General features: G+C 40.1%; 1 protein-coding gene across 1 annotated transcript in view; it reads right to left on the bottom strand.

Annotated features, from left to right (window-relative positions):
* Window positions 1–15917, bottom strand: part of LOC120860715 (zinc transporter 8-like) — a 39709-nt gene that overhangs the window by 1145 nt on the left and 22647 nt on the right. Inside the window, exons 4-7 of the mRNA XM_040236462.1 lie at window positions 12073–12226; window positions 7913–8063; window positions 5464–5569; window positions 287–421 (exon numbers count right to left, since the gene is read on the bottom strand). Coding sequence (XP_040092396.1) covers window positions 287–421; window positions 5464–5569; window positions 7913–8063; window positions 12073–12226 — 546 coding nt within the window. The remainder of the gene's footprint in view (window positions 1–286; window positions 422–5463; window positions 5570–7912; window positions 8064–12072; window positions 12227–15917) is intronic.

The following is a 15917-nucleotide window of genomic DNA, read 5'->3' as shown; positions in this document are numbered from 1 at the left end:
CATCGAGTCAAAAAGAATTTAAGGCCTTGAAGCTTGGGTGGTGTTTTATCCTTTTGTTCTACAATCTAAACCTCTACCTTCCACCTCCAGGGTGGTCATAAGTAGCACTGTTGCCATGACGACATTGGCATGGGGAAGGGGGTTTCAAAGGTCCTTGGTCACACAAAACACATCGCAATTGTTTTGGCATGCAACAGACACTCAGGGCGGCTCTACCAGGAGGGAAATTACTGACGTTATAGGATATGATTGAATTTTTGTCCAGGATGTTTACAAACTCACTGACCTGCAGTAACGTGAACAGAGAGAATCACTTGGTTCATTGTTAGCGACCAGATATGCAAACTGTGCACAGACACCACCCCATCCACTGCTAAGATGAGCTCTTTCACACCATTGTAGCTCAGGTGCTTTGGCACACCTGCCAAGAGGAGAGAACAGGAGGCTGGGGTTAGTAGGTTATCTCATGAAATATAGCTCAGTGCAAAGACTAATTGGGGCTGCAAAGTCCTTACTAAAATACTACCTTGCCCTCTCCATCTATGGTTTCTCTTTTCAAATGTTTACAAAAGCAGATTCACCTGTTTCAAAGGTTTTGCCATCAGCTACAGATTCACAAAGAGCATTTGCAGATTTTACTCTGCAGCCATCAAGACAGTCATCACCCTTCACTTCCAGAGTGTATTATTTCCCCCAATTATGTTTGTAATTATCTGGAAAGCAAAGTGAAATCCCATGGGATTTGGTATTGAATAATCTTGGGTTGGCATTCTGACTACAACTATTGTGAATTTTAGCCAGCACTTGGAACTTCTCTAATCCTCAAAATATTTGTAGTAAAATAGGCATAATAAAAGCAATATGTAGTTAACAGAGTCCTTTGGGGACTCTGAAAACATCTCAGAAAACATCTGTCCTTTGTAAACTCTAATGCTATACAATTGTTAGTTATCTAACCAGTCCCTTAGCGAACTATGATAATAGGAGATCCTAATGTTATAATACCATCTCATTATTCTGTCTGTAGAATTTCTATCATTTTAAGTACAGTAGTAAGGGTTTACTATTCAAGCCGGAGAATGTAGTAGTTTGACTGTCATCATTGTTTCTAGAGGAATAGTGTGGGACATGCATGAAGATGGGGAGTTTGGCAGCCAGTCAGCTATGTTTTGGGGCTGAAGGAACTGGAGTGTCTCTACCTGGATATGGGAAGGTGAAGGGAAGTAGAATCACCGTTTTCAAACATTGCAAGGATTGTCACATAGATGATAGGATTTGAAAATATAAGGATATTTGCTTTGGCTGGCTACAGAGAGAAAAACCAAGTCAATGGTTGGTTAAAATCATAAAAGGTATCAGGTTGATATACGAATTTTTAAAAAATCAACTCAATTAGCACCACAGTGGTAAAGCCATTTGATACGATAGGTAAATCTCTGTCAACTAAAGATGATCCAAAGAGGATTCTGTAGAAAATTTTCTAAGGATGAACACTTTTTAGCTTCCACTTCAATTATTATATACCTATAACACAAACACCTCATGTGTTGGTTGTAAATAAATATGCCTTGGCTCTATTAAAATTCTCCTAAAGAAAACATCTCTGGATGAGGCTCTGAAATCTATATGCTTTCAGAGTGGCTCTTGACCTTGGAGGCACATTAGTGTCACCAGAGATTTAAGAAATCCCAATGACCAAGTTAGACCCAAGACCAATTAAATCAGATTTTCTGGGGATAAGGCCAGCATCAGTATTTTGTTAACTCATTTGTTGATTCTAACAGAGCCAAAGTAGAGAACCATTGCACTAGTATTTACAAGCTACTGGGAAGCCCTACTTCAAAGTGGTTCTCAAGCTTGCCTACATGTTAAAAAAAAAAAAAAAGCTAGCTTCTATTAAATCTGTCAAGATCTATCAAGAGATCTGTCAAGATCTCTGGGTCTAGGGCCTGGGCATAAGTATTTTTCTAAAGCTTCTCGGATGATTGTAATGCGCTGCCAGATTAGAACCACTTTCTTAAAGGGAATAGGGAATTCTTAACCCTCCTTTTTCAGGATTTAAGAACCTTGCTCATAGGGATTCCCTCCTTGGAGCTAACTTAAAATTCAGTACAGTTTGAGTTTAGTTTTATCCCATTTTATATCTTTTCATAGAACAAACAGGTGGTCAACATGATTTTTTACTCTATGAGCTCCACAAAGTTTGGGGCACTCGAAACAAAGAAATTCTTGTCTCAGATTAGCCATAGAATGTGCATATAGTCATGGGTGAAAATGTTACACAATAATAAAATAATTAATAATACTAGCACCTTTATTGAGAACCTACTATAGGTCAAGGTTTGTGCTAAGCACTTTCTAGTAATGATCTTATTTAATAGTTATAAAACTTCAAGATCCAGTGTTAGAACTGTTTGACTGGAGAAGAAATTGGGAGTCAGAAGGGTTAAGAAGAATTTGTAAGGCCACATGGGTAAGTGGGATGCCAGACTCTAAGATCCCTCCTCTGGGTGTGAAGTGTTACGTAAGCATTAGACCCCAGGTATTGTAACCCAAAGGTGACAGTTATGCCTAAAGTGTCATCCCTGGAGAGTTTCCTTTGACCTTATGCTGTCATTTATCTGGGACTCTTGAGATGAAGTCAAGATCCCACTACCTCTTTTTTTCTTGCCTCCTTTTCTCACTTTACTTTTATGGAGAATGCAAGTCTACTCCTATTTATTTTCCTCTATGAAATAATACTGACAAGCAAGAGGACATGTTCCCGTGGACCTCAGTGTTCATCACATCCTAGAAACCTTTTTCTTTCTGATGGAGAGCCTGCAAAAATATTAATGCATCCAGAAAAATACCCAAATTAGTGTTCCAAAAAATAATTACCCAGGCTAATAGGTATATGAAAAATCACTCACTAGGTTTCATAATTAAAGATTCACATATACAATCAATAAGATATAATATAATCACCTATCAGATTATAGGAGAACCAACAGTTTGATAATATCCAGTGATGGTGAGGTTGGGAAGAAATGAGCACTCTCCTACACTGTTGGTGGGAAAAAAAAAATTGATATGGTCTCTTTGGTAGAAATGACAGTATCTATCAAATTTTAAAAGGTCCATAACTTCTGAAACAGCAATACATGTCTAGGAATTATTCCACAGATATAAGTGCTAAGAATATAATTGAAGCATTATTTGTAATGTCCATCAATAAGCAAGTGGATGCTAACAATAGAATACTTTGTACCCATGAAAAAGAACGAGGTTATCTATGTATTTACTAATATGGAAAGATTCCTAGTTGAAAAAAGCAAGGTGCAGAACAAAACACGTGTATAATCTTGTTTGATGAAAAAAAGACATATACATATACACTATATATACACACACACACACACACTCATGTATATAGACACACATATGTATACACATATTTAGGGTTTCCCTGGTGGCTTGGTGGTAAATAATCTGTCTGTCAAGCAGGAGACATAGGTTCAATCCCTAGGTTGGAAAGATCCCCTGGAGACGGAAATGGTAACCCACTCCTGTACTCTTGCTTGGGATGGGGTTGCAAAAGAGTCAGATACAACTTAGCAACAGCATACACATGTGTATGTGTGTGTGTGTGTTTTATTACATATACATATATGTGTAAATGCATAGATATTTTTGGAAAGATATAAGGCAATAGCAACCCACTCCAGTACTCTTGCCTGGAAAATCCCATAGATGGAGGGGCCTGGTGGGCTGCAGTCCATGGGGTCGCTAGGAGTCAGACACAACTGAGCGACTTCACTTTCACTTTTCACTTTCATGCATTGGAGAAGAAAATAGCAACCCACTCCAGTGTTCTTGCCTGGAGAATCCCAGGGACGGCGGGGCCTGGTGCGCTGCCGTCTATGGGGTCGCACAGAGTCGGACATGACTGAAGAGACTTAGCAGCAGCAGCAGCAGCATGTCACCTTTTACCTTATTAGTAGATGTTAGGGTTGAAGAATAAGATTGAGAATTTACAGGTGAAAAAATGGGGAGAAGTCTTATCATTTTATGCCTTTCTATTTACACATATATGTGTATGTATGCGTACAAGGGAAATCCATATATATATACACACACATATATATACATGTATATATATATACACACATACATATATATATATGGGTTTCCCTTGTAGCTCAGCTGGTAAAGAATCCACCTACAATGCAGGAGATCCTGATTCAACTCCTGGGTTAGGAAGATCCCCTGGAGAACAGTAGGCTACCCACTCCAGTATTCTTGGGCTTCCCTGGTGGCTTAGACAGTAAAGAATCGGCCTGCCATGCGAGAGACCTGGGTTTGATTCCTGGGTTGGGAAGATCCTCGGGAGGAGGGCATGGAAACCCTCTTCAATATTCTTGCCTGAATTCCACGGACAGAGGAGCCTGGCACGCTACAGTCCGTGGGGTTGCAGAGTCAGACATGACTGAGCAACTAAGCACACAGCACACACACACACACACACACACACACACATATATTTAAACTTTATCAAGTACAAATATTATTTTATGCTAACCTAATTTGAAAACCTAATTTAAAAATAAGTATATTTCATGTAGGAGTTACCTGCCTATCTGATAGGAATTTCAATAATTAGCTACACTTTTCCTTACATTAAAAAAAAGATAATCTTGAGAGAAGAGCTGTACTGAGAGAGAACACCAAATATAGTCATCCTAAATTGTATATGCATTTGTCTCTTTTCAATAGCTTCTGTGAAAGCTGCAACAGCTGCAGCTCGGCACTCAGCCCCCAGGACAGGAGGTGGAATCATCTGGGACCTAAACAAATGCACTGTCCCCTGCCAAGCGAGGGCGTTCACTTGTCACACAAGGACTTTCGAGTCCGTTTCCTGTTTCACTGTGGCAGTAGCATCAACATCTTGTTAAAATTCAGATTTCTCAGGCCCCATCCCATCCAGGTCTACTGTCTCAGGAACTGTCTGGTGGGCCTCACAGTCTGTTTTAACAGACCCTCCAAGTGGTTCTGATGCCACTAATGTCTGAGAACTGCTGGCCTAGTCTAAGAAGCATTTTACCTTTTCAGTATCATAGTAGTTATAATGCTTCCCAAGAGACAGAGTTACACAATCTTTCTTAGGTAGTTTTCATGTTTTTAGGGATAAATGTATAATTTTGCTGTTTCTCCCTCACTGTTTATCTCTAGTATTTGTACATATTGCTTTTATACTATGCCATATGATACGATAATTGCTAGAGAAGAAATAGAAGCCAATTCTTTTTTATTTATTCCCATATGAATAAAACTCATAGTACTTGGATTCATAAAAATTCCTTATAAGCTTACATTTTCCTTATAATGCGGGCTCACAGTGAGCATGCCTTGAGGTCATTTCCTTTTGTGGTTATAGGGAAGAGAAAACACACATGCTGGAAATAATATGAAAATCACTCCTACCTTCCATGAGTAAGATGGAGAAGTCCTTTAAGATAGTGACGGTGCTGGCCAAAACCAGGCCAGAAAAGACGAATGTGCAGATCGGGTCGGCTCTCTTATACTCTGGCTAGAAAAAAAACGAATTTCAGGTCTTTGAATCCAGGCCTCCCTGCAGAAAGACTGATTGATAAAATAAGTAAACCAGCATACTTCCTTCCTTTCCTGTCACCCGTTCACCCTCCTGACACTTACCATCCAAATCAGAGACAAGACTTCCTAAAGACATAATCCTTCTTCTAAGCTTTCAGCTCTCAATGACTAAAGAAAGGGAGACCATAAGACATGTTCTCCCTACAATTTAAGAAGTAAGGAGAGGGATTTTCCCAGTGGCTACCTTCCAGTGTTGGGGACTAAGGTTTGATCCCTGGTCAGGTAACTAAGATCCCACATGCCATGGAGCAACTAAGACCACACAGCGCAACTACAGAAAGCCTGCTCACTGCAATGAAAAGCCAGTGCTGCCAAATTCTTTAAATTAATGTATTTATTTTAATTGGAGGCTAATTACTTTGCAATATTGTGGTGGGTTTTGCCATACATCAACATGAATCAGCCTCAGGTATACATGTGTCCCCGATCCTGAACCTTCTTCCCACCTCCCTCCCCACCCCATCCCTCTGGGTTGTCCCAGTGCACTGACTTTGAGTGCCCTGCTTCATGCATCAAACTTGCACTCTATTTTACATATGGTTAGATACATGTTTCAATGCTATTCTTTCAGATCAGGAAAAGCCAGTGCTGCTAATTTTTTTTTAAATGAGGATAAAACAAAAAGTAAGAGGAGAGATATCCTTGAGTGCTCCCTCAAAAGGCCTTATTTAATGTCTCTCAAATTAATGGAAGTAGAGAGGATGGATGAAAATATGCACATATGGGCATAGTATTCAATGACTTTTCAGCCTTAATTATGATAAGAAAGGGAATCATCTGCTCAGAGGTTACATGTGACCAAGGTACAGCCAGAGCTTGGTCTTGGCAGATGGGGTCAGTTTATATCTTTCTCTCGTAAGTATGTTACAGACTCAAGATAGGCATCTTTGATACAGTCCAAAAAGTATTCACTGAGGCCTCATTCTCACACTGTTTCACCACTGGAGCCCTTGGCCTCAGGGTGAAACATTTGCTATTCTGCCCTTGATGAAGTTCTGTGCCACAGAAAACTTTGTGCCTCATTACTTCCAAGAAACTCAGCCAGGGTGACCTTGATAAGAGTACTCTCAAACTCTACTCACCTGTACAACTTAAGCAATTTTGCCTTAAACTTAAAGCTTTCAGTGAGGATTTACTCAGTTGAATTCAGACATGTCTTTGTAATTTTTGTTTACATGTTTTAGTTTTTTAGTAAAATAGTAGAGTCCCTGCTAAATGGACAGTCATGATGCAAATGGGCAGAGATAAATGTCCCTCTCCTCCACTACCCACCTGCCTGTACCTCTGCCCTCACCCACCTCTTTTAGTTCTTGTTATTACCAAACAGAGAGCTATAGTGAATATTTGTTTAGGGTCAGAGGCTCACCCAGATCTACTCCAGGTTTCCATTAACACAGTTCTTTGGGGAAAGAAGTTCTTTCCCTCCCATTGTGGAAGAGTCAGCCAACGGTTCTACCCTCCCCAGCCAAGCAACAGATACAAGACCCAATCTACATCAATTGGGTTCCATTTCCCGGAAACATGAATTTTCAGCAGAGTGACAAGAAGAGGAAAAATAAATTAGCTGAATCCCATTCATTTCAGGCTTCCCAAGTGGCTCAGTAGTAAAGAATTCACCCGCAAATGCAGGAGACGTGGATTTGATCCCTGGGTTGGAAAGATCCACTGGAGGAGAAAATGGCAACCCACTCTAGTATTCTTGCCTGGAAAATCCGATGGACCAAAGAGCCTGGTGGGCTACAGTTCATAGAGTTGCAAAGAGTTGGACACCACTGAGTGACTGAGCATGCACGCACACATGTACATTCATTTCAGCATGGTGCTTGGGACAGAAGTTGGGTAGTTTCTGAAATCTGAATACCAAGTTTCCCTTATTTCTACCTTGCTTTCTTAGAAGAGTACCTCTAATAAATTTCAATCAATGAATCTGTTTTGCTTAAGTGAGCTAGAGACCTTTTCTGTTGCTTATAACCCAAGAACCCTAAGTTTTTCATGGTTCTGTTGCTGTCCACCTTAACCCCAGGACAAAAGAACTGCTTTCTTAAAAGACTGGCAGCCGTATAGTTAAAAACATTGCTCTTATGAATTAGGAAAATCTAAGGTTTCAAGCTTTGAATGTTTGTTTGTTTGCACCTTGTAAAGTAATTCGTGTAGGCAAATCGGCAGTCCACCCCCATTTAAAGTAATAATGGAGGGCCAGATCACGTACCACCTAATCTATAAAGTCACGGGAACAGGGAGTTGACTCCGACATACTCACCTTAAAGCAGATAACAAGCGCACTGGTTAACACACTGATGCTCTGAAATAGATCTCCAAGGGTGTGTACAAAAGCAGCTCTGACACTAGCGTTGGCTTGCACTTCTTTGTGATTGTGGGCAGGGTGTTTCTGGTGTAAAATCACACTTAGTCTGAAAGAAAAAACAATGTCCTTGGCACACATGAGATTAACCCTTAAAAATCTTTGCAGTATCATGTTGACGACAGCCTGTGTTATCCAAAATGGCAATGGATTGAAACATTGCTGCTTTATAATGGACTATTTTGGAGTAATTTTGAACACAGGGGTATCACAGAATTTTAAAATTTTCACACAAGGACAGACATTGAGGATTCATATCAGTTTTCTCTTTCTAATTAATGCTGTGCTGCGCTTAGTCGCTCAGTCATGTCCGACTCTTTGTGACCCCATGGACTGTAGCCCACCAGGCTCCTCTGTCCATGGGGATTCCCCAGACAAGAATACTGGAGTGGGTTGCCATGTCCTCCTGGGGATCTTTCCAACCCAAGGATCGAACCCAGGTCTCACGCATAGCAGGCAGATTCTTTACCCTCTGAGCCACCAGAGAAGCCCAGGAATACTGGAGTGGGTAGCCTATCCCTTTTCCAGGGATCTTCTGACCCAGGAATCAAACCGGGGTCTACTGAATTGCAGGCAGATTATTTACCAGCTGAACTACCAGGGAAGCCCAGTTTAATGCTACTGTGTTTCATTTTAAAACTAGAGAGTAACATCTATTAGGTAAATGCCAAGTATTTGACAAGGAGGAGGGGAAATATCATTTATCAAGTGTCTACCGAGCTAGACTTAAAGCTGAGCTTTGGTGGGAGCTTAATTAAATGTGCTGGTTTCAAATGCAAAAAGCAGCAAAAAGCAATACAACAAAATAAGCAGTGGATTTCATCAAGGTTGAATTTTTTAAACCTTTATTTTACTCAATTTTATTCATTTCCACTAGAACTTGAAATGTGAATAATTCCCTAATGGCCAATGATGAAAGTAATGTGCTTGTGTAAATACATAGCTATTTATCAAAACTGCAATATATTCATGTATATAAATGTTTTATATGTGTGCAACATATTGCAAAATTTAACATCTCTAATCCAATTCCAAGAGATTAGTAGTGGGCCCTATAAATTATGTACCCAATTCTGTTTATCTATTTTAGGAGTAATATCTCATATTTTGCCTAGAAACACTTTCTGAGCATTTTAGAACAAAGATGTAAAAAAATAATTTTTCAGTGCCACATACCCCAGTCTGTTTGCAGGTAAAGTGTCTATTAAATCTCAGGCCATCGTCACAAAGCAGAGTGACTTCTATTCATCAAGATTTGGTCATTACATAATCTACAGGTTTTATAGTGTTAGTGTTTGAGCAGAAATTCACCTTCTATTAGAAGCTACCATTTAAAGTTCTTCAGACAGCCGTGTATGCCTGGCAGTTTCTAGGCCTGCCATGTATGCTCATCCCATCATCATTCATTCTTTTACTCATTTTATATTTAAAAAAACTTATTTAGGGATTTTATATCCCAGGCACTGTTTAATACTTGGAGCATAACGGTGAAAACAGACATGGCCCCTCCCCATTATAACTTTAAGTATGATGGAGATGGCGGAGATTCTAAAAAGACACACATAAATGGAAAATTCTAATTATCCTGAGCCTATTAAGAACTGGTGCTACAGATAGTACAACAAGGGAGTCTGATTTAGTTAGACAGACAAAGCAATTGAGTTGAGTTTGAAAGGTTATACTAGAGTTAAATGGGCTAGGAGAGGAGGAAATGTTTCAGGCAGAGAAAACTTAGCCTTAAGGCTCTATCAATAATCTTCATCCTAGAAGCCCTTAGCAACTTCTGTTAGAATTTTCTGCCCTGATTTTGGGCTCCCAAGGAATAGATTTATTCCCAAATTATGGTTCAGATATCTCTGTAGTCAGACAATGAAGCATCTAGCACTTGAAATCTGTAATCCCAGTTCTCTAAGTAAACATTTTAGTCACTCAGTATGTTTATCCATAAAAATTACCTCCTTGTGCAGGGAAGTCAATGCTTTTCAATTCCCTGGTCTTTGTAAGTATGAAACTCACCTGCAATATTAGGCTCAGAGTTTGAAAGCAGTTGCAGTAAAAAGAAAATGTGGATGGTATCTATTCAGAAAGTCAGCCTCAGTCATCAAGGTGCCAGATTTATGTGGTAGTTAACTGGGTGCATCTTCATCTTTAGGCAGCATGGATACAGCCTATATGACAACTACTCCTGGGAAATTATTAATATTTTTATTGTTACTGCTGTCCTGGGGACATATTGTTCTTCTTAGGCAAAGATGATGACAGTCAGCAGGACATGTGGCCTGGCTTATTTGTCTCCTAGGAGTGATAGACTTGTATTGATCTCTCTATACTTTTTCTCCCACTGCCAATGTGAAATTCATGTCCAAGGTAACTGGGTGGAATTAGGGATCTCATCAGTGACAGCAGATCAAATACCACTCTTCTGATTGTTCATCTTAAAGATTTTGAGCAATGGGTCCCAAACTAAGAAGTAAGGAACTAAAGCAGGTACAAGGTCAGGATATGAGAGTACCTAGAGGAACTTATTCAAAGTATGCATGCTTAGGTTCTTCTAATTCCAAGGACTCCTTTGTACCCTCTCTTAAAAACACAAAAACCTGCTTACAATGCCACTCTACTCTCTGTCTTCTTCACTTTTATGTGTGAACCTACCTGATTGCATGTATCATGTTTCATTGCAAGACAGGTGATACATATATGGTACCTGGGTTTCCTGTTGCTGCCATAACAAGTTACCATAAAGCCTTTGTGGCTTAGAACAACATAAATGTATTATCTTATTGTTCTGGAGGTTAGAAAGTGGGCAGGACCGCATTCCTTCTGGAGGTTCCGGGGGAAATTCATTTTCTTACCTTTTCCAGCTTCTAGAGGTCACTTCTGTTCATTGACTCCAGGCCCTTTCCTCCATCTTCAAAGTCAGCAATGCATCATCTTCTCTGCCCTCTGACCTTATACTTCCCTCTTTTAAGGATTTTTGTGGTTATGTTGGGCCTGTCTGGATAATCCAGGATAATCTGCCTGTCTCAAGATCCATCCTTAACCACATTTGCAAAGTTTCTCTTCCCATGTAAATTACACATTCAGGAGTTCCAAGGGTTAGAATGTGGAAACCCCTGAAGGGTCATTATTGTGTCCACCATAGATGGTAGGTAGGTAGGTAGATAGATAACAGAGTTTTAAGTAAGGTTACCCCAAATCAGACTATCAAATAGGAAAGAGCAAATCAACCAAAAAGGGTCAAAGTCCTGGCCTCAACTCCCCATTGTCATGAGTAATCAAATAGTTCATCTAAGAAGACCAGATCAATATGGCAATGATCAGATGTCCTATGAGAATGATTTAAGACTGCCTGGATAAGAGAATGGACCAATAGATGGAAACTAAAGAAAGAATTTAGCTAACACAGTTTAAGGAAGAATGTTCATGCAGTCATAATGATACAAAGATAAGATAGGTTGCTCTTGAGAGAAATAAATTCCCTGTTATTCTGTTAAAATATATATGAAACTAAACCATTTTATGGGGATATTGCAAAAGGGAATTCAAAAGTAGAAAGGGGCTGAAGTAAACAAAATTTATGATCCTTTCCAACCCAGGTCTCTAGGAAGCCATAATGTGTTCATGTAACAAAAACAGGAGAGGGGTAAGTCACATCCCACGTGGAACTGTCCATTTGTGTGAGAGAGTAGAATGGCTAGAAGCTCAATTCTGGGTTTGGTGGATCTATTTTCAAATCCTCCTCTGCACTACCTCAATGGCAATTTATTTAACCTTACTGAGCTTCAATTTCCTAATCTGTAAAGTATTTGTGTTGTGAACATTGAGCTTGATAATGTAGATCAAAAGATCTTAGCAGTCTCTGGCACACAGGAAGCACTCAAGAAGATAACTATTAGAAGTGGATATTAAAATGCACATTAACTAGCGCAAGCAGCCTGATCTTCGGTCATAGAGCCATTTGAACACTCTGTCAGGTCTCTACCATCCTCACAAGTGGAGGAATTAGAAACAAGCAATAACAACAACAAGCTTCATGGGCAGCGTGTGGGGCTACTTACATAATGTTGGCAGCCACTGCAGAGCTCGAAACGATGATCATCAGAGTCGCCTGGATCTGGTAACCGGAGTACAGCAGGCGTTCACACGTCAGGTACACCAGCACGCCTGTCAGCACCCAGATGCACAGGATGGATAGCAGGGCCCCCAGGATCTCTAGGGATACAAGCACACAGACACACATGCACAGAGAATCTGTGAACCACCTTAATCTCCCCAAGACTCGTGAGACGTTAATGCTCCACCTCCCCACCAAAGAAAAGAGGCCTCACAGCACTTTACTTAGTCATTTACAAAGCAGAAGTGTGGATGAATTTTAGTACTAAGATGAGTACTTTCTTGTTGCATTCATAAAATACTAGTTCATTATGTTTCATATTACTAAGTAATTTTCAGCAAATTTTTAAAGCATATTAATTGCTGCCTGCCCTTGCTGTTTTCCTGAGGGATTTTAATTTAAACAGGTGCTAAAATGATTGAAAGTTATTAAGAGATGAAATAATGAGACACAAAGGGTAAAATGTGTTTAGAAACTCTTAATTCTGCCATAAAACATTTACAACTTGTCAGCACTGTAAAACAGTAAAAAGGGAAGGTTTCAGAGGCTTAATGAAAATGAGTTTCATTTGCCAACTCAACTTACTATAAATACAGAGGCAAACTCCAAGGTATGTCAACACTCTAACTGCATTTTATGGGGAAGAGTAAGGAAGAAAAGTATCAGAATAGAGACATTTACATGAATATTTAAAGATAAGACAGTGTTCAAGCTTCCCACTGAGCAAAGCATGCTTGCTTACTTAGAAGCTCCTTAACCCTCACCTTGATCTTTCACTCAACCTTTTAGATCAGTTCTAAAACCCTACAAGGCTCTAGAAACACTCTGTGAGTCAGTGGTCAGGCACATCCCATAATTTTGACCCTCCCCCCTTTTAAGTAGAGCAACAGATCAAATTGCCAACATCTGCTGGATCATGGAAAAAGCAAGAGAGTTCCAGAAAAACATCTATTTCTGCTTTATTGACTATATCAAAGCCTTTGACTGTGTAGATCACAATAAACTGGAAAATTCTGAAAGAGATGGGAATACCAGATCACCTGACCTGCCTCTTGAGAAACCTGTATGCAGGTCAGGAAGCAACAGTTCGAACTGGACATGGAACAACAGACTGGTTCCAAATAGGAAAAGGAGTACGTCAAGGCTGTATATTGTCATCCTGCTTATTTAACTTCTATGCAGAGTACATCATGAGAAATGCTGGGCTGAAAGAAGCACAAGCTAGAATCAAGATTGCCAGGAGAAATATCAATAACCTCAGATATGCAGATAACACCACCCTTATGGCAGAAAGTAAAGAGGAACTAAAAAGCCTCTTGATGAAAGTGAAAGAGGAGAGTGGAAACGTTGGCTTAAAGCTCAACATTCAGAAAACAAAGATCATGGCATCTGGTCCCATCACTTCATGGGAAATAGATGGAGAAACAGTGGAAACAGTGTCAGACTTTACTTTGGGGGGCTCCAAAATCACTGCAGATGGTGATTGCAGCCATGAAATTGAAAGACGCTTACTCCTTGGAAGGAAAGTTATGACCAACCTAGATAGCATATTCAAAAGCAGAGACATTACTTTGCCAACAAAGGTCCATCTAGTCAAGGCTATGGTTTTTCCAGTGGTCATATATGGATGTGAGAGTTGGACTTTGAAGAAAGCTGAGTGCTGAAGAATTGATGCTTTTGAACTGTGGTGTTGGGAAGACTCTTGAGAGTCCCTTGGACTGCAAGGAGATCCAACCAGTCCCTTCTGAAGGAGATCAGCCCTGGGATTTCTTTGGAAGGGCTGATGCTAAAGCTGAAACTCCAATACTTTGGCCACCTCATGCGAAGAGTTGACTCATTGGAAAAGATTCTGATGGTGGGAGGGATCAGGGGCAGGAAGAGAAGGGGACGACAGAGGATGAGATGGCTGGATGGCATCACTGACTCGATGGACGCGAGCCTGAGTGAACTCTGGGAGTTGGTGATGGACAGGGAGGCCTGGCGTGCTGCGATTCATGGGGTTGCAAAGAGTCGGACACGACTGAGTGACTGAACTGAACTGAACTATTTACTTCATGTATAACAGCTTGTACCTCTCAATCTCCTATCCCTATCATGCTCCACTCCCTTCCCTCTCCCCTACTTTGTTTTATCTTTTAGTTTCCACATATAAATGGTATCATATAGTATTTTTCATTCTCTGTCTGTTTTATTTCACTTAGTAGAATGTCCTCCCTGTCCATCCATGTTGATGCAAATGGCAAATTTCCACTCTTGTTATGACTGAGTAGTATTCCACTGTGTGTGTGTATGTTTGTGTGTGTGTGTGCCCATCTTATCTTTATCACCTCATCTGTTGATGGACACTTTAGGTTACTTCCATATCATGAAAATTAAAATATTGTTGCTATGAACATTGGGTGCATGTATTAACATTATCTTTACCTAAACTCAGTTTTTATACTTAGCTTCTTCCTAAACAAAGTCATCCAGGAAATTATATGTTTGCTGTACTAGTTGATTTTTGTCTATATGTCTGTGAGGGTGCTGCCTAATATGGTAGCCATCAATCCAATGTGGCTATTTAAATTTAAAGTAAAATTAAATATCCAGTTTTTCACTAGCACTAGCCACATTTAAATTGCTCCATGGCCCCAGTGTACTATCTATTGTACAACATTTCTCTTGAAATAGAGGGTTCTGTTGAGCAGCCCTGGCCTTCTGGAGTGTCAATTCTCACTGACCTCCGTGGCCAGGAGGAGAAAGTTCAAATAGCAATCTTAATTCTGAGTCCTCCTTTTTTTTACAAAACAGCTTTGACCAATGGTATCAGAAAGGGTAAAATACATGTAAAAATTTATGAGCATCAGTGATGGGTACTCAGTCAAAGGTACATATTTTCCAAATGTAGCCCTATTAGGGACTGAAAAGCATCTTTAAATCACAATGTCACCAAGTCCTTTTATTGATGTTTATTTCCTCAATTCTCCCTCTCTTTCTCTGAATGTTAAAGGAAAGACAGTGCAAAACACCTCTGATGATAAATTGTTTGGCATGAAATTGTTGTTATTGTTCAGTCACACCAAATCATGTCCAACTCTTCGCAACTCCATGGACTGCAGCATGCCAGGCTTCTCTGTCCCTCGCCATCTCCCCGAGTTTACTCAACTTCATGTCCATTGCATCGGTGATGGCACTCAACCATCTCATCGCATGAAATTAGAACTTTCTATCATTCTAAGCACGAAAAACCACAGTTCATAATCACCAGGCTACAACCTGTGGTCTGCATCTAGCGGCACCTTTTAGTGAGGCTGTCTGTGTTAGCATGTTGGCCAAAGCTCTGCCTTCAGATCTGTTTCACGTTGATGTTCTCAACTGGTGTGAAAATATGGAGTTGCAACTCTTAGTATAAATGATTTTTACATTCAGCCAGAAACTCCTCTTATTCCTCTGACATAAGAAATTATACAAAGGAGGAGAAGTAGAGAGGCAGTATGTGTTGAAGAGATGGGTGGACTGTAAAATTAGCCACAGTAAAAATTTCCCAGACTGTAAAGCCTCATCATACCTGGTCCCCTTCCTAGACAAGAGCAAGCCATCACCCCATCAAAGACCCAGGTCTAAGAAAAGACAAAGAGTAAACTTTCCTCCCCTCTTCCTCCTCTTCCTTCTCCTTTTCTTGTGGTTGTTGATGGTTGTTTGAACAAGATATCCAGCTGAACCATCCACTGAATGGCTAAACACCATGTGAACTGGAAAGTCCATATTCTATTCCCAACCCCTCTATGGGAAGTTCTTCCGTCTTTC

This window comes from Oryx dammah, unplaced genomic scaffold (genome assembly GCF_014754425.2).
Source record: "Oryx dammah isolate SB20612 unplaced genomic scaffold, SCBI_Odam_1.1 HiC_scaffold_11164, whole genome shotgun sequence".
NCBI classification, from domain to species: domain Eukaryota; kingdom Metazoa; phylum Chordata; class Mammalia; order Artiodactyla; family Bovidae; genus Oryx; species Oryx dammah.
This window is presented reverse-complemented; position numbering and strand designations above follow the sequence as displayed.